Below are 27,054 nucleotides of genomic sequence, written 5' to 3'. Positions count from 1 at the left end.
CCATCTATACACCACTTTGAAAGAGTAGAGATGTATGTGTCATCGTTCAACCTACTAATCATTTCAAAGAGAAGAAGGTTAGTATTCTTAGCAACGGGAGCAGTTTCGTTGCAAAATATGGTACTTTTTTCGCTCTAATTCTGTGACACAACACCCGAACGTAAATAGAGTACGCGTCAAATTTGCAACGATCACGATTTCACAGTTTTCTCTCCCTAAGTACACTGAATGTGCACTTCCTGTGAAGAAAGATCTTCATCTCCATCAAAATCAAATAGGAGAATATAAAAGATGCTTATCCACAAAACCGAATAATATGACGAATCAACTTATGAGGTTGCATATCGAACAGTATCCAAGCGTTAACGCAATAGTAGAAACCCAGCACAGGATTCATGCCCATCCTAATGGACTTCCCTTTAATTTCTCTTCTTTGATCCGCTCATAGAAGACTTTTATGCAGTCTATATTCCATAATACGAAAGTTTCAGACAGTTTCTGCCACTAAAATGTGGTTAACTTGAAGGTTAAAATATACAGTACCACGTTTTTCAAGGAACTCGATTATCCTACAGACTTTCGATTTTGAAATTAATGACTTGCTTGTTTCAAAGCGTTTTCAAACTTCAAACGAGAACGGTTTTTCGTTCGTGAAAGCCTCAAATTTTTGTGAAGATTCTACTGATTGAAATCCATCAAACGTATGTAGATGATTGCAAACCATGAGCTATAGTTTGAAGTGTTCTAAATGAGCAGATGACAAGTTTGTCAGGGTTGCCTTTTCGAAAAGCTTTCCTGATCTATTTTAGTAGGCATTAAACTACGAGCTAATCCTTCCTCAAGAGTCCGACGAATTTTTTGAATTCAATGGGTCTTTGTCTGCCGCCTGGAAGACCCGTCTTGTCAAATATTTCATTTAGTGTTTATTTACAAATTCTTAGAAAAAAAACTCAAATATCATGCAAAAACATGGCGATGGCGAATCCTCAACAACAACGTTAAATCTGTGTTTCTTTTCGGTTCTATTGCTGTTGCCAAAGAAAGAAAATTGTTGATCCCACGTCATTCTATGCTAGGACAGGACAAAAGTTCTGCTTCCTTCAAAAACTTCGCAAAACCAGTTTGTGGAAGGGATTTGCGTGACACTTTAATATTTGAAACAAATTTAGCCAAAGATGTTCTCAAAACAATGACGTGAGGGTAGTCGAGGGATAGCTTTAAAGGCTTTACATACATACAACGCATTGTAAATTACATTGGAACATCTATAAAAGAAGATCAGTGCTGAAATGTGATTGTTCTTTGGGAATGGTGTGTTCCTATAACAAAACATATAACGTTTTTTTCCTATGACACATAAAAAAAACTATAGAGAAACATTAAGGTGAACAACTTTTTGTAGCGAACAAAGATCGTCTTAAAGCCGGTTTTATAATTAGTCCAGTAGACAACAGGAAAATGTACAATGCGATGTTGATAAACCATGCACAAAAACCAAAATGTTTGGCACTTTTCATGTTGTTTTTGTCATTGATGGATGTTTGAACAGATGATGACGAATGCGTCGGTTCTTTTCAAACACTATTCTTCGTGCGCTATAGGGCGTCCACCAAATTGCCCTGCACCTCTTCCTGTATTGCCCTTTCCACCAGTTTCACACCTGACTCGTCTGTCTCAGATCAGCCAGTCACAAAACGAATGCTATTATTTTTATTCTTTGACTTATTCCGTCTTCATAATGCTATGGAAGTAGCACTGTTCCCTTTAAGCGGATGCTACAGTCATGACGTAATGATGAGAGAAGCTGGACTTGGTATGCCTTCGGGAACCAACGTGACATGGATCCAGACATTTCTCTATGATTTCGGCTTTGGTGAAATTGATCTTCCTCATAACTGGACGCGAATCAGAATTTGGGGATATGACAAAGAGGGTAAGCAGCTTAAGCAAGTATTAGAGTTATTTTCGTTCCTAGGGGTAATGCCAGAATTTACAAGGATAACAAGCGTTTCACTAGTGTCTGCAGTAAACCCAAAAAGATTTTCTTCAACGTTCAACTATGTTTAGCATTTACTACGGCAATTTCATGCTTACGCTGTGCTAAGTCTGCCTTTTTCATGTTACAATTTTTTTCAAATGTATAGTAGAGTCAAAACGACATGAAGCATGATGCAGTTGCGTAAGCGGTTACGCTCGAAACGGTGCGGTGGAGCGCAGCAGTTGGGATCGAGTGATGACCACTGCTGCCACCGTTCGCTGCTGCAGTTCGTGATGGTTCCACCTCGATTCCAACCGCAATCTTCACCGCGCCGCTTCGAGCGCAACAGTTTACGCACCTGCATCGTGCCTCATGTCGCTTTGACCAGACTATACCCCAAGTGACTCACAGCCGTGTTGAAACTACCTAACTTGTGATGCTACTGCGTACGCATGGGATTTCGATGAGACCATTGCTAACTCCAATCGGAGATAAAGTAAACGGCTACTTTCTAAGCGGATCTGAACGGAGTCCCACTGCTCTGCTTCGAATGCAACCGTTTACGTGAACGCACCACAATTTAGATTGCTGCCACTATATTCAAAATCAAAGGGTGCGCTTCAAGCAAATCCTACCGTTCCTGCTCTCAAGAGTCAGTATCCATCTCGTGAAATCAACGCAATATGGAATCTGAAATGAAGAGGCCATTTCTACTAGCTCATAATAAGTGTCTACAAATAAGAAAGTCCCCTAACTTCCCAATTAGAGCGCAACAGCGAGTTATTTACTATGGCGTTTTTGTTATATGTGTAGAATAGTCCTGAATCTTTCGTGCAATCTGCATTCTTTTTAAAAGAGTTAATTAATCTTGGATGTAAAAAGCAACGGAGCTTTTGTGTGAACGTTATTAAACGAGATTTTATCTTGTGAAAGAGAGAGAAGGGAAATATTAACATTATATCAAAACCAATCAAATCGAAAGAGAAAGAGCGTAATTAGCATGCCAAACGTCATCATCGGCCTTCCAGTCTTCAACACCATATCTGTTAAGAACGCTCTGCCAAGTGAATTTTGTCATAAAAAGACAAAAGTGCTTCTGTAAAGTATAACAAAACGGTTGTGTCATAGTGTTAAACGAAATGTTAATGAATCCTCATAAATTTTCTGGTTTACATCAACAAATCTATTTTCTTCGGCTTGGAGTGTTTTTGGATATAATCAAAAGTTAGTGCAAATTAGCTCAGTGTTAAAAGGCTACCATTACGTTTTCATCACAACGGTTCTATATCCTCCAAGACAGACCAATTTACGTGGGAAGATAAAGACATTGATGGGACCCCACGAGAAGACACTGACATTGGTTGTACACGCGCTTATTATCCTCTTCGAGTCTCTGCATTTAAATGTAGGTAGCGTAAAACGAAATTGACGTAGTTGGGCAACCTAACAGAAAATATAGAGTTTAGAATGTGGATTACGAATATGAGCATGACCTTACACAATTCGTCACTCTTCACTCGTCTTCACTCGTCCTGAAAAACCGCGTGGGAACGGCAGTTGTTCATACGGGGTACGTTATAATTCGCCTCCTTGAACATGCTCTTGTCCCCATAGCGACCTATTCATTTTTGGTCTTACTTGAATAGGCTGGTGAGGATATCACATTGATCTTCAATCGCCCGCTCATGGATGCGGCGCATCCACAGGAGTTTTCGACGCCTTTCTTTCAGAAAGGTTAGGAGGAACTGGGCTAGACCACGCTCATATTGCTAATTTACACCCCGTACACTTTTGTTTGTTTGTTCACACATGTTTTTAAGTTACGCCAGTTTCGTGATACGCCGCCTTCAATTTGAGTACACTAGCGCATATCAAAAAGATTGATCTCCGCCGAGCACTTTGTGTTCTTTTTTTATTCAGAAATGTTGTTGTTTATTATTAACATGAATGACGTGCTGTTGGATAGTGTTACAGTTGTGAGCGTTTTATCAGGAGATTTGTTAAATGCGATGTAATTCGAAAGTCCGAACTGTAGCAAGTGTTTCATAAGTGTACATACTCACTTAAGATCCAGATATTTTTTTGTCACATTCTCACTACGTCTTTTTATTCGCCAAATTCATTTCCATTTTTAGGTTCTGCCTAGTGTCATAAAGGGTTTGGAAAGCAATTCACAAAAATGGCAGCGGTAGCACTAAACCATACAAATCTACGAATCAGCGCCCATACGAGAATAGAGAGGGCTCAGCTCGAACGACAAAACAACTCACTGTATCCTCAGAAAGAATAAAATAAAACCGTACAAAGTGAATTCTCCAAGCGTATGGTCGTAAAGATTCGCTTAGTTAAATAATTTCCGATGGCTTATTGGTCAATAATTAGTGCATCAGCAAACTCTGATGAGTTAAAATGTGTATCACTTTTTTTTTGAGCAGAACAAGATTGTTATTGACTTCTATTCTACATTCTATTCTACTCTTCTCTATTCTATTCTTACATTTCGGCGTCGCCGATTTCTTCAAAGCTTGGTAACATGTAAACTATCCCCTCGAACGCCTCGTCACACCGCAAGATATGATATGATAGCAAACAAATTGTTCAAAGACAAAGTCAGAGAAACAGACCACAATAGCGCTCACCTTCACAGCCACAAAATCGCAATATTAACGGAACACCGGTTGTTAGAGTTGTAAGTTGAGGTGCTAATAGTAACTAATAACGATCCCCTTGGTATTTGACTTCCTAGGTCAGAACCTGCAGAGGTCTTGATACAGCTCCAGCTCACTGGACACAGTTAGGCATTATTTTTTTTTTGCGATTCATCGTAGGACTCGTGACTGTTATGTAGAAGGCTTCCAATGCTTTTCGCAAAGTCGCAAATCGCAATCCGTTGTGACTGTAGTATTGAAATGGGTGGTTGTCATGACATGTCAGCGATGAGCACCTAAGGGGTTGATGGCTTTGATTTCACGAGCCCATCTAAGTGTTCCTTTACCTTAGTAACAAGTACAAGTGCTCTTTCTGTTTCTTCAATGTACTCAATCCCACATAAACCGACACCACCTAATTCCTTTCCCTTCCATTCGGACAAACCAATACAGTTAGGTGTGTCATAAAATCTGTCATAATCAGGATTGCGGAGTAGCTGCTTCTTCAAGCTCGCAGGTGGTTTGTCGACTACTCTGACTGAGTGTTGTAGGCCCGCTTGTCGTAAGCTTGTTCGTACCTCGTTGCTCATATAATCCGAAATAAAAGGGAGACAAAAAAATCTCTGTTGCCTCTTCTACTATCTGGTACCAGTACTCTGTTAAATGGCTTCGCTCTGAATGAAAAACTCTTGCTAGGTGCCCATTAGATCGTGCAATGTATTTAGCCATGTTAATGGAGGCAATGAACCCCTGAGCTCCAGAGAAAACCGTCTTAAATATATTTTCAATGACTGACTTTTTGGTTTTCCAAGGATGAACCGACTGGTAATGAATTAGAATGTTCTTACAACTCGGTTTTCGGTACCATTTTGTTTTCCAATTTTTCCTGTACAAATAAACCTGTACACTGAGAAGCGCCAGCCAAATGTCTTTAGGTTTTCTCCTCGTCATCTTTATGTACTGGTGTTGCTTATTTCAGAAATCAGAGCGAGTGTCCATTTTGGCTTGCGTTAGACATATAATGCAACAATCGTCTATATATCGGCAGTACAAAAGAGGTTTAAATTGGGGTAAAACTTTGTATTTTGGAAACCAGAGGACTATTTATTACTATAGTTATTTCTAGGGTTGGTCTTCTAAACAGCACAAAACTCAGCTCCCACCTCTTACTACCACAATCAAATTCAGGAAGTAAAATGTGTCAAAAATGCTCCGTTTAGTCCACTTAACGCTACATGAAAATACAAGAATGAACAATAAATTAGAAATCAGAACACTACTGCGCTATAGAACATGTTTCCCATCAAGAAACATGAAGTATTTCAGCAATGTTTAATATCGCTGATCATTTTTAAGTTTGAGAGACGCTCATACGCTCCAATCCAATATTTCATCAACCGTTGCAAGTCGACATTCAATGACATTTCCTTTTTCCCTTTCATTTCCGTTTTATAGTACAGGAGCCTTCATTCGCAGACTTATCAAATATACCAACGCGAGCTGCTGACTTCGTCTCCCTTTCGCGCTGGTAACAATGTTTTTCTCTCGCAGACACTAATTTGAGAAGGCAAATGTGCTCATAGTAGGATAATTTATAGATTAGCTTAAAAAGTACGAGACTTTTATGGGAGGTGTAAAAATTGTAATCAGTGTATGAAAAAGCTTGTCACGTTTCCATCGTCTAGTGTAAAGAAAATAGGTCAATATCAATAACGTCGACGGATACTTGAAGGGTCTTTCTACGAAATACCGATATCCACTACAAAAACATCCCTGCAGTTTTCGCTTCATACTCTAGGTGGTAGACTAGGTATACCCTAGGTGGTAGATTTGCAGTGATAGCGCAAAAAAGTTACTAAATTGATTACTGATGAGATATATTGTCTAAGCACAACATATTCCGCGATCAGCATCGTTGACTACACCTAAAGTTCAAGTTCCGTCCATTTCTACATGATAGAAGAATCCAATCAATGTCTTAGGCAATGTTTCATGCCTTCCTCGCCTCGACTCGATCCCCATCACCACCCACACCATTACCATTGAACATGTTTCTTAGACCCCTGGTTCAAATATCGTTTCACAAATTTTGTCACATACACAAGCTCAAAATTTCCCCTGTGCGATATACCGTCCAAGCCGTACAACCTAGCACCTAACAACCCTGCAATGGATCGACTGAACTGGCAAAGTTTAAGGTCTTGATTTCTGAATGTCCGTGAAAATTGGCACCGAGCGGACAAACAATTTTGCGCTTTACACATATACCATTCCGGCTAAAGCCGGACTTCGGAATTTTTAGTTGTATTCTCTTCGCTTGCCATCATTGATCAATGCAAGTAGCAGTAGTTGCATTTTCTGCCCAATTAGAGTTGTGCTCTTCTAACACAGCCTCTTTATTTTTTTTTATAAATTTAGGGGAAAACTTCATAGTTTTCTTTCTATTTGCATCATTTCTACATTTGAGGAACTTTCAAACTTCAGCTTCAAACTCTCCTTCGATGCCAACTTGATGTAGACATAACTTGAAAGTATTGCCCTAAGTACGGGTTTCCTCTTCTCCCCCAACAGTTATCACAGAATGTTTTAGGATAAAATAACGTGGACGACATTATCGTACTGATAAAGATAACGTCCCACGTCACATCATGTGAACTGTTCGCTACTACTAAAACAGCCTGTTTCATTTGTGTTTCAACTTTCATTTCTAAGGAAGGCATGCTACCAGCCTGAGATAAACGTGCAAGGAAATAGAGACGCGGAAGAGTCATAAAGGTGAAAAGCGACGCGGAAAGGTGTCACGGCTGTGAAACGGTTGCAACATCCCATTTACCTTTTGCGACAAGCCCACGAAGTTACTGCGCGATAATACTGCATTATGGCGCACCAATTCAACGCCGTGGGACCCGTCGCACCCAATTTTGTAGCACTTTAGCGTCGGCGCACCAATTCGACGCCGCAGAACCCGTCTCCTTCCCTTTCTGGAATTTCTTGACTGACAAACACAGACGGACACACGTTACAGAACACAACAATTATATAGCATGATCATGATCATGATGATATATAAAGTATGCATTATGCATGGGCCTTAATTTTCTTCGATACTCAACCGAAGAGAAGCGCAACAATCTTGTAGAGAAGATAAAAGGAACATTCTTAATGAAACTGGAAACATTTAATAATAAGCTAATATTAACAGCTGTGCCTTCCTGAGCATATTAAAAAGAACGCAGAAAAGGAACTATTCAATCTTCTTATTTTAGGAGTTGAGCTAATGCATACTTCTGGTAGACTATTGTGGGAGCAAAACTTACCAACCGACTTCGATCGACCGTGGGATCTTCGAGGACCATTCGTCGTAACAAAGTAAGGCAGCATTTTAGGCAAAAAAAGTTCCGCAGATCCTTCCATTTATCCGCTCCTTATCATTATTAATATCATGTATCATGTCCCCTTCTTACCAAATCATATATGATATCGTCATCCAATCGTCGTGTTTATCATCAATTTAAAAATCTCTACCATTACAGAATACTCCGGAGGCATCAGAGGTTTTGTGAAAAGTTTTTGGACGACCGTCGTTTTCTACAATATATGTCGCACAAAACTGACCTAGTGGTGCTGGACCACCTGCTGCAGGTAGACCAACCTCACACAATGGTAACGAATGGAGCGAAAGTATTGATTCACGATGAAACGCAGAGAACTATAAGTAGGCAAAATGAGTGAAAATCGGGGCAACAATGTCATTCTTAAAAGTAACAACAAAAATACATGCAACATAGGGAGTACATGTTCTACTACCTGTCATGTTGCATCAAGATCTGAAACGAAAACAAGCGGTACGGGAGAACTCAAAGAAAGTGTATTCACCCCCGCTAAGGTGTATTCACCCCCGCTATGTACAAACCCAGCAACAGGCACCAATATTCAAGTGTGTTACTCCATTATCGCATCAGAACCAAGATTAGAACGAGACTGAAAAGACGACAAACAGTCAGGCACCACATGACGTCTTTGAGTTCGTCGACGAAAAAGTGACTACTAAAGACTATTGCTGCTAACGCAACAACGAATAAATAGTTGGGTGTCAGTAATTTGAACGTAGACCAATGTATTCTCTGCACCTTTATCACGATGAAGTGCTTTCTATGAAACAAGAGCTTTACGAGACGTCATCAATGGACGCGCCGTACGGATCATATGTATATGGACTTAAAATGTTCCCACAAATAAGGAATAAAATTTCGCATGTCGCACTTGCAACATTCGGATGAGAATAGTTCCAAGAAAGAAAATGAAAAGTTTCCAATGGTCCCTAGAATTTCCACAAACTTTTATTTCCAGTTGAACAAAACACAGTTGGAAGCACTACGCACACAAAAAACTTGAAATTTAACATCTGCGCACTGTTCGGTGGATATCAGGGATTCCAAAATCGAGACACTGAAAGAAAACTGACTTGACGATAGCCCTGGGCTTCACGCGAACATCAGATTCACGATTCACTGCACTCATTCATCAAAGATGCTGCTGCTGCAAAAAAAAAAAACTTGTTGCCATTACAGGAGTGCATGGGTGGACTGGCATTCCTTCTCAACGCTTCAGTGGTACAATATTCTAATTGGCCCATTGCTGATGGCTACATCACTTCACTAAATGTTCCAGCCAATCCTAGTGCTATTCCAAAAACAGGTTCCTTCGTTTGATGTAAATGTTATACCCGGCGTCCCACAGCTGGTACAAGATTATTGCGAAAATTACCTTCAATATCTTGATTACTATGATTCCCGTTGTTTTCTGAACTGGTGGAGCGGGGTCAGTAATTTTTCCCATTTGTCCAATCGCGTGCCAGAGTCTTCCTGTAGGGGCTAAATATCGCGCGGAACCCAGTTCCTCACAGCTATGGTAAAACGGTTGTCGCTAAAATCACCATACCATGAATCTGGGGTGGTACGGATTTCAGGTGGAGTATCCCTATACGGGGACGTAGATTATGAAGACTGGGTGGTCCCGCTCATCTCTCTTTGAACCGCTGTAAGCAGCCTGCCCCTGAATGCTGTTTTGTACGATGCCTTCTATTGCAGCGCGCCACCCGTGCACGCGTAGCGTCCTTTACTGCCTATCAGGGCAGTCCGAATTGATTTTCGACGAATCGCAGGGCGAAGGCGGCGCAAGGGGTGGAGCGTCGCAATAGATGGCGCCGTACAAAACAGCATTCTGAAGGCGGCTGTTTGCAGTGATGCAGGGAGAGATGAGCGTAACTACCCCGTCTCCATAATCTACAACCCCGTATACGGATACTCCACCTAAAATCCGCACCACCGCAGATTCGTGGTATGCTGCCTTTGAAGCACATCACATGTCCTGTCCACTTTATTATAATTTTCTTGGCAAACGCGGCGCCTTCTCCAATCTTTGATCGAAGACAGAGGAGAGAACTTCGAATCCCGTTTCTCACTTGTGTGAAGCGGGAAACTCCTAGCACCATCTTTTCGACTGCTGATGCTCGCCACATTTTCCTCCTGCTTGCGAAGTACTTAAACTTCTAGGATAGGAAAAAGGAAGGATAGGAAAAAACAGGAAGTAACACGGCATTCAAAAGGTGAGAACGGGCCCGGGTGTTCCTGTCTTCCTCAGTATGCTCTGCTCGATGCTCTTATAAGCGTCCCATGCCGCTCACTTCCTCCTGTTCAGCTCGCAGGTCAGGTCGTTTTTCGTTTTCATTCGTTTTTTGTTCATTTCCTAATCCAGATAAACGTAGCTGGTATATTCAGAAATGTTCGTTCCGTCGAGCTAAATGGGGCATCCGACACACATGAACATCGTCTCTTGCAGATTCAGCTGAAGTCTGATGCATCCACATGTTTTTGTCAAATTCGGTCAGGATTCGTTCCGCTTTGCTGATGCTAAGTGTTATCAGAGTGACGTCGTCAGCAAAGCGCAAATATTTGACGCGACCATCACTCTTGTGCCGTCCTATTCCAGCTTTCGCACTGCTTTCTCGAGAGTGAATACTGTAGGTGAAACTGTCACCCTGCCGGACCTCTCTCTCCACGTCGATGATGATATTCTTGCAGAGTGGCGAAATTCCAGTCGTGAAGTTGCGAAGTACTTTTATGAACTGAGTAGGGACGTCTTGGTTGCCCAGATCTTCCATAACTGCTTTCACTTCAACTGAGCCGAGGGCATTCTTCAAATCGATGAATGTGAGACAGGGAGGTGCGGTGAGTCGCGAAACCTCGATGGGTTTCGAAACAGTGTGAATGTGGTCAATCGCGCTGAATCCTTTTCGAAACCCTGCTTGCTCGCATGGCTGTCCTTCATCCAAGACTTTTCAATCTTATTAAGGATCACTCTTGTAAAGAGCTTGTATATGGGGGACAGTAAGCAAATTGGGCGATAGTTGCCGATGTCATGTGAATCCCCCTTTTTATGCAACAACACGGTCTTGCTGGTCTTCCATTGTTTACTAGCTCTCCATTCCGACAGATAATGAGTGAAGAATCTCGCCTGTGTGTTGATGAGGACTGGTGGTAGCTTGTCCAGATGTTCTGATTCTATTCTTTCGAAACCGGGAGCCCTACGATTTCTTAACGACATGATAGCATGTGGACTTCAGATGGGAGAACCTCTGAAAGAATGAAATAATCATCTTGCCTCAGATGGTGAGGAGGCACGTAGATACAGCTGCCGAATAGATCAGAGTAGAAGTCGAAGACGATTTTCTCCACTCCGTTTCTAAATGTAATGTAACGTTCCATTTGAGTTCCGGAGAGCACTAATCTTTGTCATGCGATTGGTGAAGTCTCGACGATGATAGCAAATGCTTTTTTCCACCCCTGCGAGATCGGATGTGAGTTCTTGGTTGGCTGCGGTTCGTGCTGCCTACGGTGGCATATCAGCTCAAGAGTTTCTGGAGACAAGCGTATCTTAGCAGTTTTAAAACTCACTCTTTCTCGTGCAATCGTGAAAGTCTTCAACAAGCCGGTCGCATTCTTCATCGATGTTGTAAACAACGGAACCCTCGCAAAAGCCCGCTAGCGATGTGAAGAGATCCAGGTTAATGGTAGTTCTGGGACTTCCTCGTGACTATCCGGCTGTGATAACAATAAGAAATGCGATTAAAGAAAGAATGTAAGAAAGTGTGGTAGAATAGATCCCACAAACTGCTTCGACCCCTTTCGAAATAGCATACCAGGAAATGGACCATGCTGGGACCTCCCGAAAATGAAAGGATTAGGGGATTGTACATTACGACTATAAGCGTGGTCACGCTCACACAAAAGGGAGAAGGAATCCCAGCATCGTCACTTTCGTGGCAAGCTGTCTTCCATTTCACGTTTGTAATTCCTTTTCAGGCACTCCCCACAGTTGCTTAGGAATGTCGTTCTTTGAACGGCTTACTAATTTACTGTTCCACTGGAATATTATTGCCGCTCGATACATCCAAAAGTATTGGTTGTACAGGATGTTTCAGGGGAAGAGCTTTGCGAAGGTAGTTCAAGTATATAGCAGCAGATTCCATGGCAGTGAAGATGATTCATGGGAAATGAACAATTAATTTTTCCACATTCAGGTCGATCTTATGACAGCCGAAGCGCAAAGGACAATCTATGCCGGCAGATCCGAATTTCTGTTTGAAGTCGTTCGACCGATCAACAACCGAGTAAAGCATTTCGCGAGCAATATCCAAGTGTTAGTTACACATTCGTCAATAATGTAATTTTCGAAGGTAATGCCTCAGCGGATATGGTAGTGAGGAACTTTTCTTTAGAAAACCGAACGAATTTGTCACCGTTATACCCGAAATGTGCGGGAACAGAACTGCCGACGAGGCACCGTGCGGCGGGCTCAGCAGGAGTCTGAGTGTAGGGAATAAATGGAACTATTCGACGGTGTTGCACTCCACCATCGAATACAGTAGCTCGCGTTGCCTCACAAACCATACCTCTCAATGTGTCAGACGAACACATCTCTACAAGGATGTTGACAGAAGTTTAGCAAAGAAGAGGTTTGATAGGATCTCTTTGAAATTCCCTGAGCTTGACTGGCCGTCCCTTACCAAGGAGAAGTTCATCGTTGTCACTTTCGGAAGCCTAGCAATGGTAAATACATTACATTATATTACATTACTCATTACACTACACTATTCACTACCCACATGCTCCATACATAATTTCAAACTTTTAAGGCCGAGAACATGCCTCTGAATTTTGCCCAAAAATTGATTGATACCTTCTCGCATTCCCCATTTAAAGTAATTTGGCAGACAAATTCTGATCCGGCGTCCCTGTTGTGGAACAGGAATGTGACAATCCCAAAGAATGTTGTGTTGACTCGCTGGGCTCCTATCAAAGAGATGCTTGGTATGTACAAATCTTTCTCTCAACGTTTTACATGATGATTTTAGTTCATTTACAGCCCATCCAAATCTTCAGTATCTAATCTGTCATGGAGGAATCAATACTATTAATGAGTTACTTTTGTTTGGAGTACCTTGGATTGGAGTTTACTTACAGGTGCTTTTTTTTCGAATTCAGTACAATCGTCATGTATCAGAGCGGCGATCTTGCGTACTGGCTTCTCTATAGAGCGCGGGCAAGCGCTTTGAAGCTTTTTTACCCCTGTTCTCACAGTTCTTCTTTCTTCTTTTTGTATAGCTTTGTGAATAGGGTTATGTATTCCTAGCAATGTCCTACCATACTAGTTTTGGCATTTTCCTCTTCACTATATCCTCGATGTTTTTGAATCCCCAAGCTTTCCTTCTATCTGTCCTGTCTAGCTCGGAGGCCAGGTCGTTCATCATGTCGATCTCCCGACCTAGATATACATAGCTGGAGCATTCGGATATTTTTGTCCCATTAAGCGTGAATGGGGCATCAGAAACCCATCCGTTTTCATGAGCATCGTCTTGTCTAGTTGAGCTGAAGACCAACATTTTCACACGTTTCATCAAATTCGGCCAGCATCCGTCCCGCCTGATTGATGCTTGATGTTATAAGAACGATGTCATCAGCGAAACGGAGATGGTGTAAATGCCGGCCGTCAACTTCCACTCCCATGTTATCCCATTCCAATCCTCGCATCGCGTTTTCGAGACTGGCACTGAATATTTTGGGTGAAATTGTGTCGTCATGACGAACCCCTCTCTTCACGTCGATTATGACATCATTGTAGAATGGGAAAATTTTGGTCGTGACGTTGTAATACAACTCACAAAGTATCTTTATGATGTCTTAGGGGTCTTCCTTCTTACACAACAGCACGGTCTTGCTGGTTTTCCATTGTTTAGGAATCTTGCATTCCGACAGATAACGAGTGAAGATTCTCGCCAGTGTTGATGAGGAGTGGCGGTAGGTACTTCGAATGTTCAGGCCTCATTCTGTCGAGACCGGGAGCAAGATATTTCACTGAAATGACGGCCTCTCGGACTTCGGAAGGAAGCACCCCTGCAATGACATGTCCATCTTCCCTCAGAGGCCAGTGGACGTGGCTGTTGAAGAGATCTGAGTAGAAGTCGTGGATGACCTTTTTCATTCCCCCTCTCGATGCTGTAGTTGTTCCATCTGGGGTACGTGGAGCAGTCATTATTGTTTTACGATTGGCCAAGTTCCGACGGGGGTAGCGAATGCTCTGTACCTCCTCTGCAGCTTCAGCCAACACTTCTACTCTTCTCTCTTTGATCTTTTATCGCCTTTGCAAAGTCTTGCGAGCTCCGACGTGAGTTCTTGGTTGACTGCAGCTCCGTATCACATATCAGCTCTAGAGTTTCCGGAGGCAGGCGTCTCTTGGAGGTTTTGAAACTCTTCTCTTTCTTCGTACAGCCGTAAAGATGTTCTACAAGCCGTTCATATTCGTCGTCGATATTGTCTATGAAGATATCTTCCCAAAAGCTAACAAACGAAGCAAAAAGTTCCCATTCGATGGTGGTTCTGGGAGTTCGCTTTGTGAATTTCGCTGCTTTTTCTTCTCTCCGTGTGAAAGAAAATCTTCCTCGAAGAAGGCGATAGTCCGATGTCATGTAAAACTCTGGTACAATAGTGACATCAGTAAGGCAAAACCTTTTACTGACGATGATGTGGTTAATTTCATTATGATGCCCTCAATCGGGTGATTCCCACGTCCAGCGTAGAGAGGAAGGCTTCCGGAATTGCGCGTTCCCAGAAATAGTCTTGGTCGTAATGATTGACTTGGAAAGCCTCTCTCCCTGCTCATTCCGTTGAAGGCCGTGGGCTCCGATGTGAAGTTCTTCAGGCGTTCTTCTAGGGCGAATTTTGGCGTTGAAATAACCAATTATGACAGTGTAGGAGGTATGATCTTCTCTGTACAACTTTTCCAGGTCCATATAAAAAGCATCGACTTCTTCCTCGTACTTTGTTGTTGGAGCGTAAGTGAAGAAGATTGTCAAAGCTGGCACTGGACCACATCTCATCCGTAAACGTCCTATTCGGGTTGTGAGTTGTTCGAAAGAGTCGATATTTATTGCCACATTCGTGTTGAAGAGGACACCAACTCCACCAACTCCTCTACTGTTGCATGTTCCTAAGAACAGTTCTTCTCCAGTATCATACACGGCGTCCAGTGGGTGGTGTCGTCTCGCCTCGGTCAGTCCGATGACGTCGTACTTAAATTTCCTAGTTTGCACCACCAGATATATTCAATGGCCGCATCCGATGCAAGCGTACGGGCGTTATAAGTACAGACCGCCATCCTAGTCCTTCTCCTTATCTGTAGCCTACATGACTCCTGGAATCTCGTTTTTCCTGGCGCTGCCGTACCAGGCTTTCCCACGGAATCAGAAGACTATTTCTCACTACTGTGTTTTGCATAAAAATTTAAAACCCATAGGTAGGTTGCAAGCATCTTGTCCCAAGAGTTTTTGGAAGAATGTTGCGTTCTCCCGGAATGGACGGAATCAGGGGACTCTTTCCTATTACTGTGACATGCGTAAAATTTTAAATTTTATATGGGCAGGTTGCAAGCCTTTAGTCTCATGAGTTTTTGGAAGAACTTCCGTTCTCCCGGAGTGGACATGCGAAGCTTATTTGTTGGAGGCGACTCCAAACCGCCTCCCCAGTCACTTGATTGCAGGCTTTTGGCCGAACCGACGTGCATGATACAATAGTATTATGAGCCGATCCTAGCACAGCAGAAACAGGCAGTCCATCCTCTGAATCAACCTGCGTCTCAGGAAGGTACAAGGTCGCTTTTGGTCCGCGATTAGCCGCTATCTGCCACATGGGGACGCACCACGTAGCCTCGCGACTTACCTGCTGTGATCACTCTAATGATGAAGATCTGTGGACATTTGTATCACCGAGAATAGAAAGCAGAATGCAGATAACCAGTTTTGGCAGGTTTGCTATCTCGGGATAGCAGCGAACATTAATTTCAAACAAACTACTCTTTATCTCCCCTTTTCTTGATCTCTTACAAAGCTTCAAGGTTATCGGTGCGACGAGGACATTCTCACGGAAAATGAGTAAAGGATTACGATGAGAAGAAACATTAGTCAGTCATAGTTGCACTGCAGATATATGCAAGAGTCCCGTCGCCCCACTTCGAGCGTAGCCGCTTATACAATTCATACAGTTCCAGGTTATTTTGACTCGACTATAGCCAGTCATGTTCACACCTTCTTCTTCTTGGAAACAACTTCACCTTTTCAGACAGTGATATACAGTTGAGCAATTGTTAGCTTAAAGGCATCACCCCACGAATTTGATATGGATGGATTTCCGAGGGCTAAAGACTATACGGAGGCGTAGATAGCAACAACGGGTGGGATCTCGCTCATTTCTCCCTGTATGTAGTGTAAACAGACAGCTTCGGAATGCGACCTCTATTGCAACGCGCCACCCTTGCGCGCCGCCCCCGCCTGCGATTCATCGAAAATACATTCGGACTCCCCGGTGGGCAATTCATTTCATTTCAGGCGATGGCTGGACGTAAGAGTAGCACGCTGCAATAGAGGACGTTGTAGGGAACTGCATTCCGAAGCCGTCTGTTTACAATGATGCAGGGAGAGATGAGAAAGATCCTATCCGTTTCTGTAATCTACGTCCCCGTATAGTATTTGGTCCTCAGAAATCCGTATTACGTCGGATTCGTGAAGCCTTTAAAGAGCTAACCGTTTACCGCTCTACTAGCGATCAGCTGCATATCTATGAAGAACAATTCCTTCAAGATGACAAGAGAACCGTTTTTTGACATCTTTCTTATAACGCTGCATACAAAAATCAATACAGAGACTTTCCTAAAGACATAACCCCACGAATCTGAGGTGGTACGGATTTCAGGTGGAATATTCGTATACAGGATAGTAGATTATGGAGAGGGGTGTGATTTCGTCCATTTCTTCCTAATTGCCGTAAAAAAACGGCCCAGAAGATGCGGCGCGTGCATAGTGCCGGCGCGCTCCAATCGATTTTGTTGTAGAAAATAGTGTCCCGGAACGCTCGAAACCGTATCTTCCGGACCGGGTTTTCTATGGCAATTAGAAAGAAATGAACGGAATCACCCTTTTCTCAATAATCTACGATCCCGTATACGAATACTCCAGCGGAAATCCGTACCACCCCAGATTCGTGGAGTGATGCCTTTAAGTAAATAAATAGCATATAAATCAAGGAGATTTCTCTATCTGTTTGCAGGGTGACCAAGCTTCTAACGTCAAGCGTCTGACAGACCTTGGCGTTGCTGCAATGATCACTGTTCGCAGCATCGCTGAAGGGAAGTTGCTTCCCACCATGAGATTGTTTGAGAAGAATCTGGAGAGGTAAGAGATCTTTTTATGAATTAATTTCATTTTTTCACATGACATATTACAGTGTCTATATCAAAATCGTTTTGCTTTTCATAATGAGTCTTACTCTTCACACTCGTCTATGCCGAAATGAAAGGATCCTAAGCGATCCTAACCTTGTTGCAATTATGTAAGCGGCTGCGCTCGAAGCGACACGGCAGAGCGTAGCCAAACGGAACAACACTCGCTAGCACCATCCATCGCGACAGGTTGAGTGAATCTAGTGATGGTTTTTCCTCGATAGCAGCCGCTAGCTCAGCCGCACCGTTTCGAGCGCAGCCGCTTACGCAACTGCACCGACCTTAAGGTCGTTTTGACTCGGCCACAGACCGAGTTTCAATCCTCAAGGCGGGACAAATCATAAACTCATTGTGCATAAACTACATAAATTAATACGTTTTATTTCTAATCCTTCCAGGACAATTTTGAATCTTTCACTTTATTAGGTCTACTTCATTCATAATCTTGCTCAAAAAGTTGAAGTAAGATTGATTCATTTATTTCACATATTATCCACTAAAAAATGTTGGCTTACCCCCTATTTTTTTTTGTCCTGTTTTAGCATTGGGTGGCTTTCCTAATAAATGTACCCCTCCAATGTCTGCAGAGAATTATGGGAAGAGATTCATGCCTAGTTACTAGTTTTCTCATCCGTTGTTTTATCCGAAAACAACAATCCTCATAGTCCCTTAGAACTGTGTAGAGCTGACTTTTAAAAACGCTTTCTTGTCTTAGAATATTTTGAAGACCATTCAGCTAAAACAGTTCGCAGAATTTACTTTTAAAACCTAACTAAGTACTTAGCTCTATTTTTTGTAACTTCCCAACTGTACTTTTTTATTTAGCCACTGGAAGAGAGCAAGCCAGCTTTCCTCAATGCTCGAAACCTATCGCGGATTGCATAATCAAGAACAAGATTTCTGGATAAGTTGGACGATTCGCCATGGAAGAAAGCTTCGTGGAAGAAATCTCTTCAGAATGAACTATATTGGTGACGATGAGAATCTGTTCTGGTTTGCTCTAGCTTTTATCATGTTCATGCTTTTCTGTGTTACCTGTGTGTGAAACGTGTGAAGCGCAAGTTACTTACAATACTGATGTTGATCTCGAAACATCTCTATTATAGACCAAATAATTATAACACATGAGAAATGTTGCTATGGTAAATAACTCCTAGCTTATGTTGCAACTATGATTATTTTCGTGAATAAAAGTGCATCATTTTCGAATAGCAAGCGAACGTGTCTCTCGAAAAATCCGAAGGTAAAGATGCTTTTTGAGTATTTGTTTTGTCGCTATACAGTGAAGTCTGAAGATTTTGATTTATGGTACACTGAATACGTATAAAATAACGCTGTATAGTTGAGTCGAAAAGACGTGAAGCACGGAGTGTTGCGTAAGCGGCTGCACTCGAAGCACCGCGGCGGAGCGTAGCGGTTAGCATCGTGTAAGGATACCGCAATCCATCTCGGCAGTTCGTCAAGGTTCCACCTCGATATAGGAAGAGTACAGATACGATGGAGATCTCTAAGACAAAAGTAAATACGACAAACTTAACAGAGATACCAGAAAAAAAGGAATAAGAAAAGCAGAAAGAAGAAGAACGAGTAAGAAATTACACTCAATAATGATTCGTCCGCGTCACTAGGCAAAGTGCCAAGCAAAACCGATCGCAAGCTTTGCGAGCAGTCAGCAACTGCGTTTCTCCCACTCGTGGAATTCCACCGTGCTTCATGTCGTTTTGACCCGACCATACATAAATGCTCACAAATTCTTAAAGGCATCACCCCACGAATCTGAGGTGATGCGGATTTCAAGTGGAGTATTCGTATACGGAATAGTAGATTATGGAGAGGAGTGTGATTCCGTCCATTTCTTCTTAATTGCCGTAAAAACAGCCTGGAAGATGCGGCGCGTGCACGAGGTTGGCGCGCTCCAATCGAACTCCTTGTAAAAAAAATAGTGCGGCGGAACGCTCGAAACCGTGTCTTCCGGGCCGTTTTCTACGGCAATTAGGAAGAAAAGAACGAATCACCCTCCTCTCAATAATCTACGATCCCGTATACGAATACTCCAGCGGAAATCCGTACTACACCAGATTCATGGGATGATGCCTTTAAGATAAAGTTCTACATGGAAAGAAATTTCGCCTTTAAACTAATGAAAATCGTCTTGATTTATAACGGAACCTATGAATCTCTATAAAGTGAGAGTTTCTTACATTGATATCAACTCTTTTAAAAGCACGAATTACTTCCTTTCCAAAACCAACTGAAGTCAAAAGACGCCTGGAAACAAGTTAGCGAGAGCCTGAAAGAGGCAGAAGGAAGACAGAGCTAGAAGAAAGATGATGACTTTGACGATACACTGTACATCTACAATATTCCTGTCTTCGCAGCCTTACAAAACCAGAACTTTGCATATGCATATACTATGCATATACTTTGCATATATAAAGTGACTTTGTCGGACGTACAGCAGTACATGATTCGGCAAGCCTCCCAATTTGATACAGCGGGCATATGATATAGATATCTCAGAGTTTTGACATAATTACTCGTTGATTCATAATTGAATCTACAGCTGTTCGCAAGAAGAATCCGTCCTGTGGGCCAATGTTAAAGCATTGCGGCATTCAAGCGAGTGCAGCCTACAGCTCTGATTTGGCCTATCAGGAATAGAAAACAAGAGAAGTTACGAGAGAAAGGAAAAACACAGATATAAAACTGTACACATCTCCACCACAAAGGAAATATGGATAATAAATATAAACAGAAATATAGGAAATATAGATGACCCAATAGAAGTACCTGTGAAGAAGTGTAGAACTTGCATGAGGTAGAGGTCCATAGCATAGAGATGCAAAACAAGCTGAAATAATACCGGTGTGTTGACAGCATCTGGATATAAAACCACAAATCAAAAGCTCTTAGCGGATTACATTTGACAACATTCAAGTAACAACGACTTGAAGCATGCAGATGAGCCGAGTGGCACCGGTAAAGAGGCTCTCGTAGGTATTTGAGCATCTCTCCGATCATGTCTTTCCTGGGCAGTTAGCGATGTCGAGTATCCTAAGGAGGTTCACCGTCGTCGATGCTCAAATAGCTGACTATAGTCGGGTGGAAACGACAAGTTGAAGCATAGTGCAGTTGCATAAGCGGCTGCGCTCAAAGCGGTGCGGTGGAGCCAGGCGGTAAGAATCGAATGAATACCTATGCTTGCACCTTTCATCGTTGCAGTTCGCAATGATCCCATCTCGATTCCGTCCGCTTTTACCACTGCGTCGCTTGGAGCGCATCTCCTTACGCAACTGCACCGTGTTTCATGTCGTTTTTACCCTACTATAACTGTTTTTGCTGTTGACCACCGCAACCTGTTTGAGGCCTATTCGCTCAGACTTTTGCAGCTTCTTCTGACTTATGGCACCAGTCCGCTCTTTTCTAACTTCTTTTTTTCCTACAAATGGTAACCAACATGCGAATATGAACGGCTCCTATTCACTATTCTACTGATGGTACGATGACCATAAGACCATAAGACCGCTTTGACCTGACCATATTATAATTTTATTCATTCATTCATCCATATAAGGTATGGCTGCAGAGGTTGTATTCTTCTTCCACTATTTTGTGACAACTGAGCTCTACGAGTAAGACACGACTAGCAAAAATAAAGGAGATATCTGATATGCTCATTTTTTGTTACAATGAAATAGCAAAAAACAAAAATGAGAAGCAAGAGATGAGTAAACTGAGGGAAACCGCGGAAAAACAGGAAGTGGACGACAGTCATCGACTATCGATCGGGTGATCTGGACAAGAGCCAAACTGTTGCAACCTGAACACGTAATTTTGCGTCATGAAAAGCTGTATGTTTGGCTTCACGCTGCCACAGAGCTTGCAGAGGTGTTCGCTTCACTACCAGCTGGTGATTATCCACCACCGAACGCGGACTCGTCGCGCCGCTCGGTCGATAATCACCAGCTGGCATTGATGCGGTAGCTTGACGTCTCAAACTTCGTCTACCGACATGCCAATGAGCAAGAATCATCCTAGCAAAACCAGACAAAGCATGAAGTGTCGGACTTTGCTCATTATTAGAATCTGAGTAAGAAGCCAACACAGAAGAGCAAACCTGAACCTTGGTGCAATTGCGGAAGCGGCCGCAGTGGAGCTGTTGGGATCAAGTGTGGACCTTGCTGGCACCTCTAATCGCTGCAGCTCGCGATGGTCCCACCTCGGTCCCAACCTCTTTCTCCACAGTGGCGCTTCGAGAGCAGCCGCAACTGCACATGTTTCATGTTGTTCTGACCCTGTTATGTATATACTACCATTGCCTCATTAGTCTAAGACCGTCTTTTTGAGCTCTGAGCATGCAGTGACTATTAGGTAAAAGAAAAGAAAAATTATACAAGGAAGTCCACAGACTTTCTCTAGAACCCATCAAGAGGTACGTTACAAGCACACGCTCAAGCTGAAAGCACAGAAATAATCTACTAGAACATCAATCAAGCTCGTAAACTTCATCAATCAACCCTAGCCACCGCATGCAGAAATTATCCGGGTGTCCTTTTTTCGAAAGACCGCAATTACGGGAACGACACATCGCAATCCGTAGCCGTCGCAAAACGAGAATAAGGAATTTCCTGGACCGTAATACGTCTCAGTTCTTAACTTTTGCTGTTTTTTTTTGTGCATTGGAGTCCCAAGGAGATTACTTACTGAGTTACATCATTTATCCTTTCCCAGTGAAATGTTTTTTTTTGCGCAACTGATTTCTCGACAGCTCTGAAAGTTCCACGTTGGCATTTCTTGCACCATCACTTTTGTGTGTTTTCCTGCATTTGGCTCCAAGTTACTCTTATTCTCACATCATCTCAGAAATTCTCTTCGTTTCGGATCATTTCCTTGTTTGTGATGCTTATTTTGTTTCGATTACATTGTGGTTGATCATGTTTCTTTAGGGGTTGAGTCCTGTACCTGTTTGCAGGATGGGTGGGACTCCCTCGAAAACCGAACCTCCGATAGTGGTTACCTCTAAAGTCCCTCTATTCTGCCTAAAAAAACTGGGCCCTCGCCATATTTTAGTTGCAGGTGGAGGAGGCGAGTCGAAAACTGGCGTATTAAATCTTATGCAGGTAATCAGTGAAGTTCTCGTCCCACTGTTTTCAAACAGAATCTTCATTTCATTTCCTTTTTCAATCATTTCAGACTTATCTCTTGACATATGAAAGGAAAACTGCTAGAAACGCGCCAACTCCAATGTTGGCGAAACTGGTTAATACGGTGAGTTTCTAATTTTTCTTAATACTTCTGTTCCTGTTTTGATTGATTTGCGGAGTGAAATTAATTTAAGATAGAGACCGATGTTTATGCTACAATGAATATGGATGTTGTTTGTTGTGCTAATCCCGAAAAAGGTCGGTATCTTATAGCGGCCGGTCATGGACAGGTATTTTTTTGGTTATGCAGATTTTTCTTTCGGCAATAGACGAACATTTCATGAACATTTAATAACCTCATTTGATATTGTAGATTTATTTCAGTATTGTGATGTTTACGAAACGACGGGTTACGATATTGCAAAGGATGATGCCGATAATGACGTTCTTTCGTTCGATATTCGTAGTGTTGGCCGATTGACGACGTCAGAGAAGATTGAATCATTCCAAGTAAGTTGGTCCGCATGCTTCTTTTTCTGCATATAGTTTTATTGCTTTTAACTTGGATTCACACTATTGTTGATGGTTCTGTAATTTGTTTTGATGAGTAATGTGTTATGCGGCTCATAGTAGTTAAAACTCGATTTCTTGAAATTCCCATGTTTATATTCTACCACATTGAAAGCGACGTTTCTCCCTATTTTCGCTGTATTAGTGAATCAGTTGAATCAGTTAAAAGAACAGGATTAATTACCTTTTTTCCTTTTTCTTTTTTGTTTACAAAAAGCAGCGCCTAATTTTTTTTTATTAATCTGGTCATCTTGTTGACGGATACCTCTTTTTGTTTAATGTCGAATGCCACAATCCCTCAAAACTGTGGTGTAATGATGACGATTAAATTTGAACTTCTATTGAAGTACAAGACTTTTCACCACGATCGCTGATGACATAACAACGAACCTACCGACCGAACACGCGCATAATTGTGGTCTTTTAGGACTATTCTACTTATCTAATATTATTGCACATATATAGTGGGTGCAGGAGAAAAAGACTCTTTGACTCTGTCACGGGACCTTAACACAGAAGTTTTCGAGAGCACAATCCGATGTTACAAAAGCATAGTGCGATCATACTTTGCTAGAGCAATCAGTGTTGTGGGTCTTAACAGTGAAAGAATTTCTCCTGTCTTCCTACAGTGGTAGTCTCTCTAGGAAAAGTTTTCCTGTCAGCGATTTAGCATGGGATCCTTGTCTTATATCAAAACCAGATCTACTACCCGAGAACAGAAAGTTTTTTCGATGCTATGCTAGAACTTTCCGACATTTAGTTCGTCGTTCTTTTTCGTGATATTGATCGGTGATTCATCACGAATTTCCATATTGTACTAACTGTCTCTAACGTTTTCTCTGTTTTTTTTTGTATTTGTTTCCGTATAATTTAACGTCTTACAGAAATGTGTTAGATTTGATCGATCCACTGCCGGTAAACGGGTAGTAACGGGAGGAGAAGACGGACATCTTCGTGTTTGGAACACTCAAGCCCTTGTCGAGGACAGGGTAAATCACTTTTTTCATTCTTTGCCGACTTTCTGAGTAACGTTCTTTCTGAGCTTCTAAACTGTTTTCTAATTCAGAATCCTGAAACCACTCATGTTCCTACTGTCGACATCAAAGCGCACGATTCCGACGTATTCGACATTGATATTTCACCAGATGGTCGAATAATAATGTCCGCACTAGAAAAGATTTGTCTTTTTGGGTTATTATAAGAATATGTTTCAGTTCTGTTGGTCACGATGGTGTCGCCAAATTATGGGATATGAATATTGGAACTATTATCAAGGAGATTCCATTCCCTTCCGAGTGTGATAAGGGTTATAAGGTGAGCCGTTTAGGTTCATTTTCTTTTCTTTGTATCAGAGTAAATTCTTCTGTTTAGACCCGATCCGTTAGGTGCACTTCACTTGGAACTGGTAGCAATTTAGTATTCATTGCTGGATACAATCCTGTTTCTCTAAGCTCGAAAAGGGTCTCATTCTTAGCGTTGTGGGTTTTTAATCGAGAACGAAATACTATTCGTACTATTGTTGTGAGGAGTACTGGACAGGGAGACGTAAGTATCACTTTTCCTGTTTGTTATTTCTTTTAAATCCATATTCATATTTATTTGGTGTTAAGCTCTTCATTTTTATATCTTCTTAATACTACATATACTTGTTTTCAGGGCATAGCATCTCTTTGTGTCAGCCCTTGCGGAAACTTCACGGGTATGGGTTCAATGGGAGGAAGTGTGTTTATTTATGATACACATGAAATGAAGCAACTTGCAGCCTTTAAGGTGACTGCTTGAGAATGTCGTTTCTCATGATACTTTTCAGCTTCTCTTTCTTGCGTTATTTTCATCGGTTTCAGGAAACGCACGGGATTTTTGTAACGGCGGTAGAATTTCTCGACCGAACCGCTCCAGATGTGTTGTCGTTGATACCACAGAAGAACTTAGATAAGCCCCGTCTTATTCAGGGACCAGCATCAATCGCTCGTGCTTCCATTATTTCTCTTAGTGCAGATCAAACTATTCAGGTGAGGATCTTCGTTACTGGATATGTCAGATTGTCCTGGATGAACTTTTCTTATGGTGCTTTAGTTTACTACATTTGTTCACAAGAGACTTTTCGCCAAGTACTCAATTGCTCTTAACATTTTGCACTTCTACGAAGCCAGTCATGCCGAGAACTAACACATTGTTCTGTGCTGCACTTTTTCTTCTACTTTTATTCTCATCATTTGTAGTAATCTTCACTTTTCTTCTCCAATAGCTAAAGTCATCTAGGTGATTTATAAAGGAGGAGAGAGGCGTTTTGCATCGTAACAAAACTTCTCTCTGATCTTTTCCTCCCACGCCTCACTACAGGTGGCATTTCATGTTAGCGCGAACAGTTGTTCTACGAGCAAAACGAGAATCATTCTGCGCAGCAAAGAGCAATTGGTACAGTGTAAAAGCACGTGAGAAGCATGAGAACACTACCATAATGTCAAATCCTATCTTCATTCGCAGGTACATAATCTACCGTTTGTGAAACACTCAACCACGTCGTTCCTGATCAAATTAATCTTGCTCTCAATGATCGTTCACTATTTGGTATGGTGCCTTTTTTAGAATGTGTTAAAATACTGTTATTAATGTTGATTTGATGAGTTGAACATAATTATGTGCCGATTCGGCTATTGTAACCCGTTGTTGAATATTTGTGGTCGGTATGCGGTGCAAACGACAGAAGAGTACATATCAAACTTGTATGAATAAGTTGTGGTTTTTGGTATTCTGAATATTTTAGTAATTTATTCGAGATTTGTATAATTATATGCGTTTCTTTCTTGTTGAATCATTCAGAAAATCTATATTGATCTGATCGATATTGTGATAAGCATTCAACACAATAATTTTATGAATTAATTGAAGATGGCTCCTGTTGCAATCGATGGAGCTTTTCAAATAACATCATGGTCACATATTACTATGCTATAATATGGTCTAGCCAGTTGAGAATTTCAGCCATCTCGAGTACTTCCTGTGTACTATAAATGTCTAGGATGTGTGGATTATCGTAGGATCCAGATATCAAAGTAAATTAGGTAAATGGTTTCTATAAGGTAATCCAAAATTAGCCGTTGTGCACCTCGCTAGATGGGAATTCCGTAGAACGGGTGTTCCGCAGTACCACTCCAACCTATTCGCGGCCAACTTTTTTCTAATCTGCAACTAGGATTCACTTTGATTTGGGTATAAAGAGAGTGCTTGAGTTCTAGTACTAAAACCACTAGTAAGCTTATACTATAGGCTATAACCTATTCTAAAAGGTTTTTTTTACATTCACTGTGACGTGAAACTTTGTCGAAGAACTCTTTTCTGGCCTGTTAGCGAATATAATCATGCTTCACATGTTGAGAATTGGAAAAGAGATGTTTCTAGTGGTGTGGTAAAATGTCTGCTTTTTAGAAAAACCGTAAACGTCGGCTTGACACCCTTCTAATATGCAATAAAACCAATGTTTCGTGATATATTGATGCTAGTTCGTGGAATTTCCATCCGATGTATAGTTTCTTCTACGAATTCAGCTATCTTATGACGGACTTACAGTCTACTTTTTCGTTCAAATCTTTATTCGACCTGCTCTGTAAAAAATGTAGAAAATAAGGTGTTAGAAACAGGATCTTTTCTCAGTGAAGCGCTTCTCGAACGACTATGAGAAGCCGGGAAAGATAAAATAGACAGCATATGAACATGTTCGGGCGTTCTTCGTGTGTTGTGATGAACAAGTACAGTACTTAGCCAGACTACAATCTGTTTATGTGTACCACACAACATAGAGTGTGTGTGTTGGGGAAAAAAAAATAGGAGCATGAAGAGGAATAGAAGAGACATATAAGGGAGAGGAAAACAGAACGAGAGA

The 27,054-nt window shown here is 41.7% G+C and overlaps 7 protein-coding genes across 10 annotated transcripts; 2 read left to right on the top strand and 5 right to left on the bottom strand.

The window, feature by feature from the left end:
• Nucleotides 1-1,698: 1,698 nt before the first annotated feature.
• Nucleotides 1,699-18,502, top strand: RB195_004569 (uncharacterized protein; the record flags this gene model as incomplete). 2 transcript variants are annotated; one of them, XM_064182471.1, is made up of 11 exons in its annotated part: nucleotides 1,699-1,933; nucleotides 7,893-7,995; nucleotides 8,160-8,268; nucleotides 9,198-9,324; nucleotides 11,991-12,127; nucleotides 12,209-12,327; nucleotides 12,407-12,737; nucleotides 12,824-12,998; nucleotides 13,054-13,151; nucleotides 17,286-17,410; nucleotides 18,283-18,502. In XM_064182471.1, 11 exons carry the CDS (start codon nucleotides 1,699-1,701, stop codon nucleotides 18,500-18,502), a joined length of 1,779 nt encoding a protein of 592 aa, XP_064033738.1. The 2 variants fall into 2 exon arrangements, with proteins under 2 accessions (XP_064033738.1, XP_064033739.1); XM_064182472.1 differs by having other exon boundaries at nucleotides 1,792-1,933.
• Nucleotides 13,328-13,718, bottom strand: RB195_004573 (uncharacterized protein; the record flags this gene model as incomplete). Its single annotated transcript, XM_064182475.1, has 2 exons — nucleotides 13,328-13,452; nucleotides 13,565-13,718. The coding sequence occupies 2 exons, from the start codon at nucleotides 13,716-13,718 to the stop codon at nucleotides 13,328-13,330; spliced, it is 279 nt and encodes a 92-aa protein (XP_064033742.1).
• Nucleotides 13,921-14,220, bottom strand: RB195_004572 (uncharacterized protein; the record flags this gene model as incomplete). The annotated part of the gene is made up of 1 exon (XM_064182474.1): nucleotides 13,921-14,220. The coding sequence occupies one exon, from the start codon at nucleotides 14,218-14,220 to the stop codon at nucleotides 13,921-13,923; it is 300 nt and encodes a 99-aa protein (XP_064033741.1).
• Nucleotides 14,285-14,653, bottom strand: RB195_004571 (uncharacterized protein; the record flags this gene model as incomplete). Its single annotated transcript, XM_064182473.1, has 1 exon — nucleotides 14,285-14,653. The coding sequence occupies one exon, from the start codon at nucleotides 14,651-14,653 to the stop codon at nucleotides 14,285-14,287; it is 369 nt and encodes a 122-aa protein (XP_064033740.1).
• On the bottom strand, nucleotides 14,735-15,872 carry RB195_004570 (uncharacterized protein; the record flags this gene model as incomplete). Its single annotated transcript, XM_013446707.2, has 2 exons — nucleotides 14,735-15,256; nucleotides 15,699-15,872. 2 exons carry the CDS (start codon nucleotides 15,870-15,872, stop codon nucleotides 14,735-14,737), a joined length of 696 nt encoding a protein of 231 aa, XP_013302161.2.
• Nucleotides 18,503-18,916: 414 nt separating the features above from the next.
• Nucleotides 18,917-21,490, bottom strand: RB195_004568 (uncharacterized protein; the record flags this gene model as incomplete). Of its 2 annotated transcripts, XM_064182470.1 has the most annotated exons (6): nucleotides 19,974-20,042; nucleotides 20,248-20,308; nucleotides 20,379-20,468; nucleotides 20,526-20,536; nucleotides 20,778-20,896; nucleotides 21,421-21,490. In XM_064182470.1, 6 exons carry the CDS (start codon nucleotides 21,488-21,490, stop codon nucleotides 19,974-19,976), a joined length of 420 nt encoding a protein of 139 aa, XP_064033736.1. The 2 variants fall into 2 exon arrangements, with proteins under 2 accessions (XP_064033737.1, XP_064033736.1); XM_064182469.1 differs by lacking the exons at nucleotides 19,974-20,042; nucleotides 20,526-20,536; nucleotides 20,778-20,896; nucleotides 21,421-21,490 and adding exons at nucleotides 18,917-18,964; nucleotides 20,653-20,695 and having other exon boundaries at nucleotides 20,379-20,511.
• A 940-nt stretch (nucleotides 21,491-22,430) lies between these two features.
• On the top strand, nucleotides 22,431-26,660 carry RB195_004567 (uncharacterized protein; the record flags this gene model as incomplete). 2 transcript variants are annotated; one of them, XM_064182468.1, is made up of 12 exons in its annotated part: nucleotides 22,431-22,577; nucleotides 22,651-22,725; nucleotides 22,796-22,891; nucleotides 22,986-23,111; nucleotides 24,056-24,160; nucleotides 24,238-24,332; nucleotides 24,386-24,485; nucleotides 24,543-24,716; nucleotides 24,828-24,941; nucleotides 25,016-25,183; nucleotides 25,659-25,742; nucleotides 26,601-26,660. In XM_064182468.1, the coding sequence occupies 12 exons, from the start codon at nucleotides 22,431-22,433 to the stop codon at nucleotides 26,658-26,660; spliced, it is 1,344 nt and encodes a 447-aa protein (XP_064033734.1). The 2 variants fall into 2 exon arrangements, with proteins under 2 accessions (XP_064033734.1, XP_064033735.1); XM_064182467.1 differs by lacking the exon at nucleotides 26,601-26,660 and having other exon boundaries at nucleotides 25,659-25,760.
• Nucleotides 26,661-27,054: the final 394 nt, after the last annotated feature.

Source organism: Necator americanus, chromosome I (genome assembly GCF_031761385.1).
Source record: "Necator americanus strain Aroian chromosome I, whole genome shotgun sequence".
Taxonomy (NCBI): Eukaryota; Metazoa; Nematoda; class Chromadorea; order Rhabditida; family Ancylostomatidae; genus Necator; species Necator americanus.
This window is presented reverse-complemented; position numbering and strand designations above follow the sequence as displayed.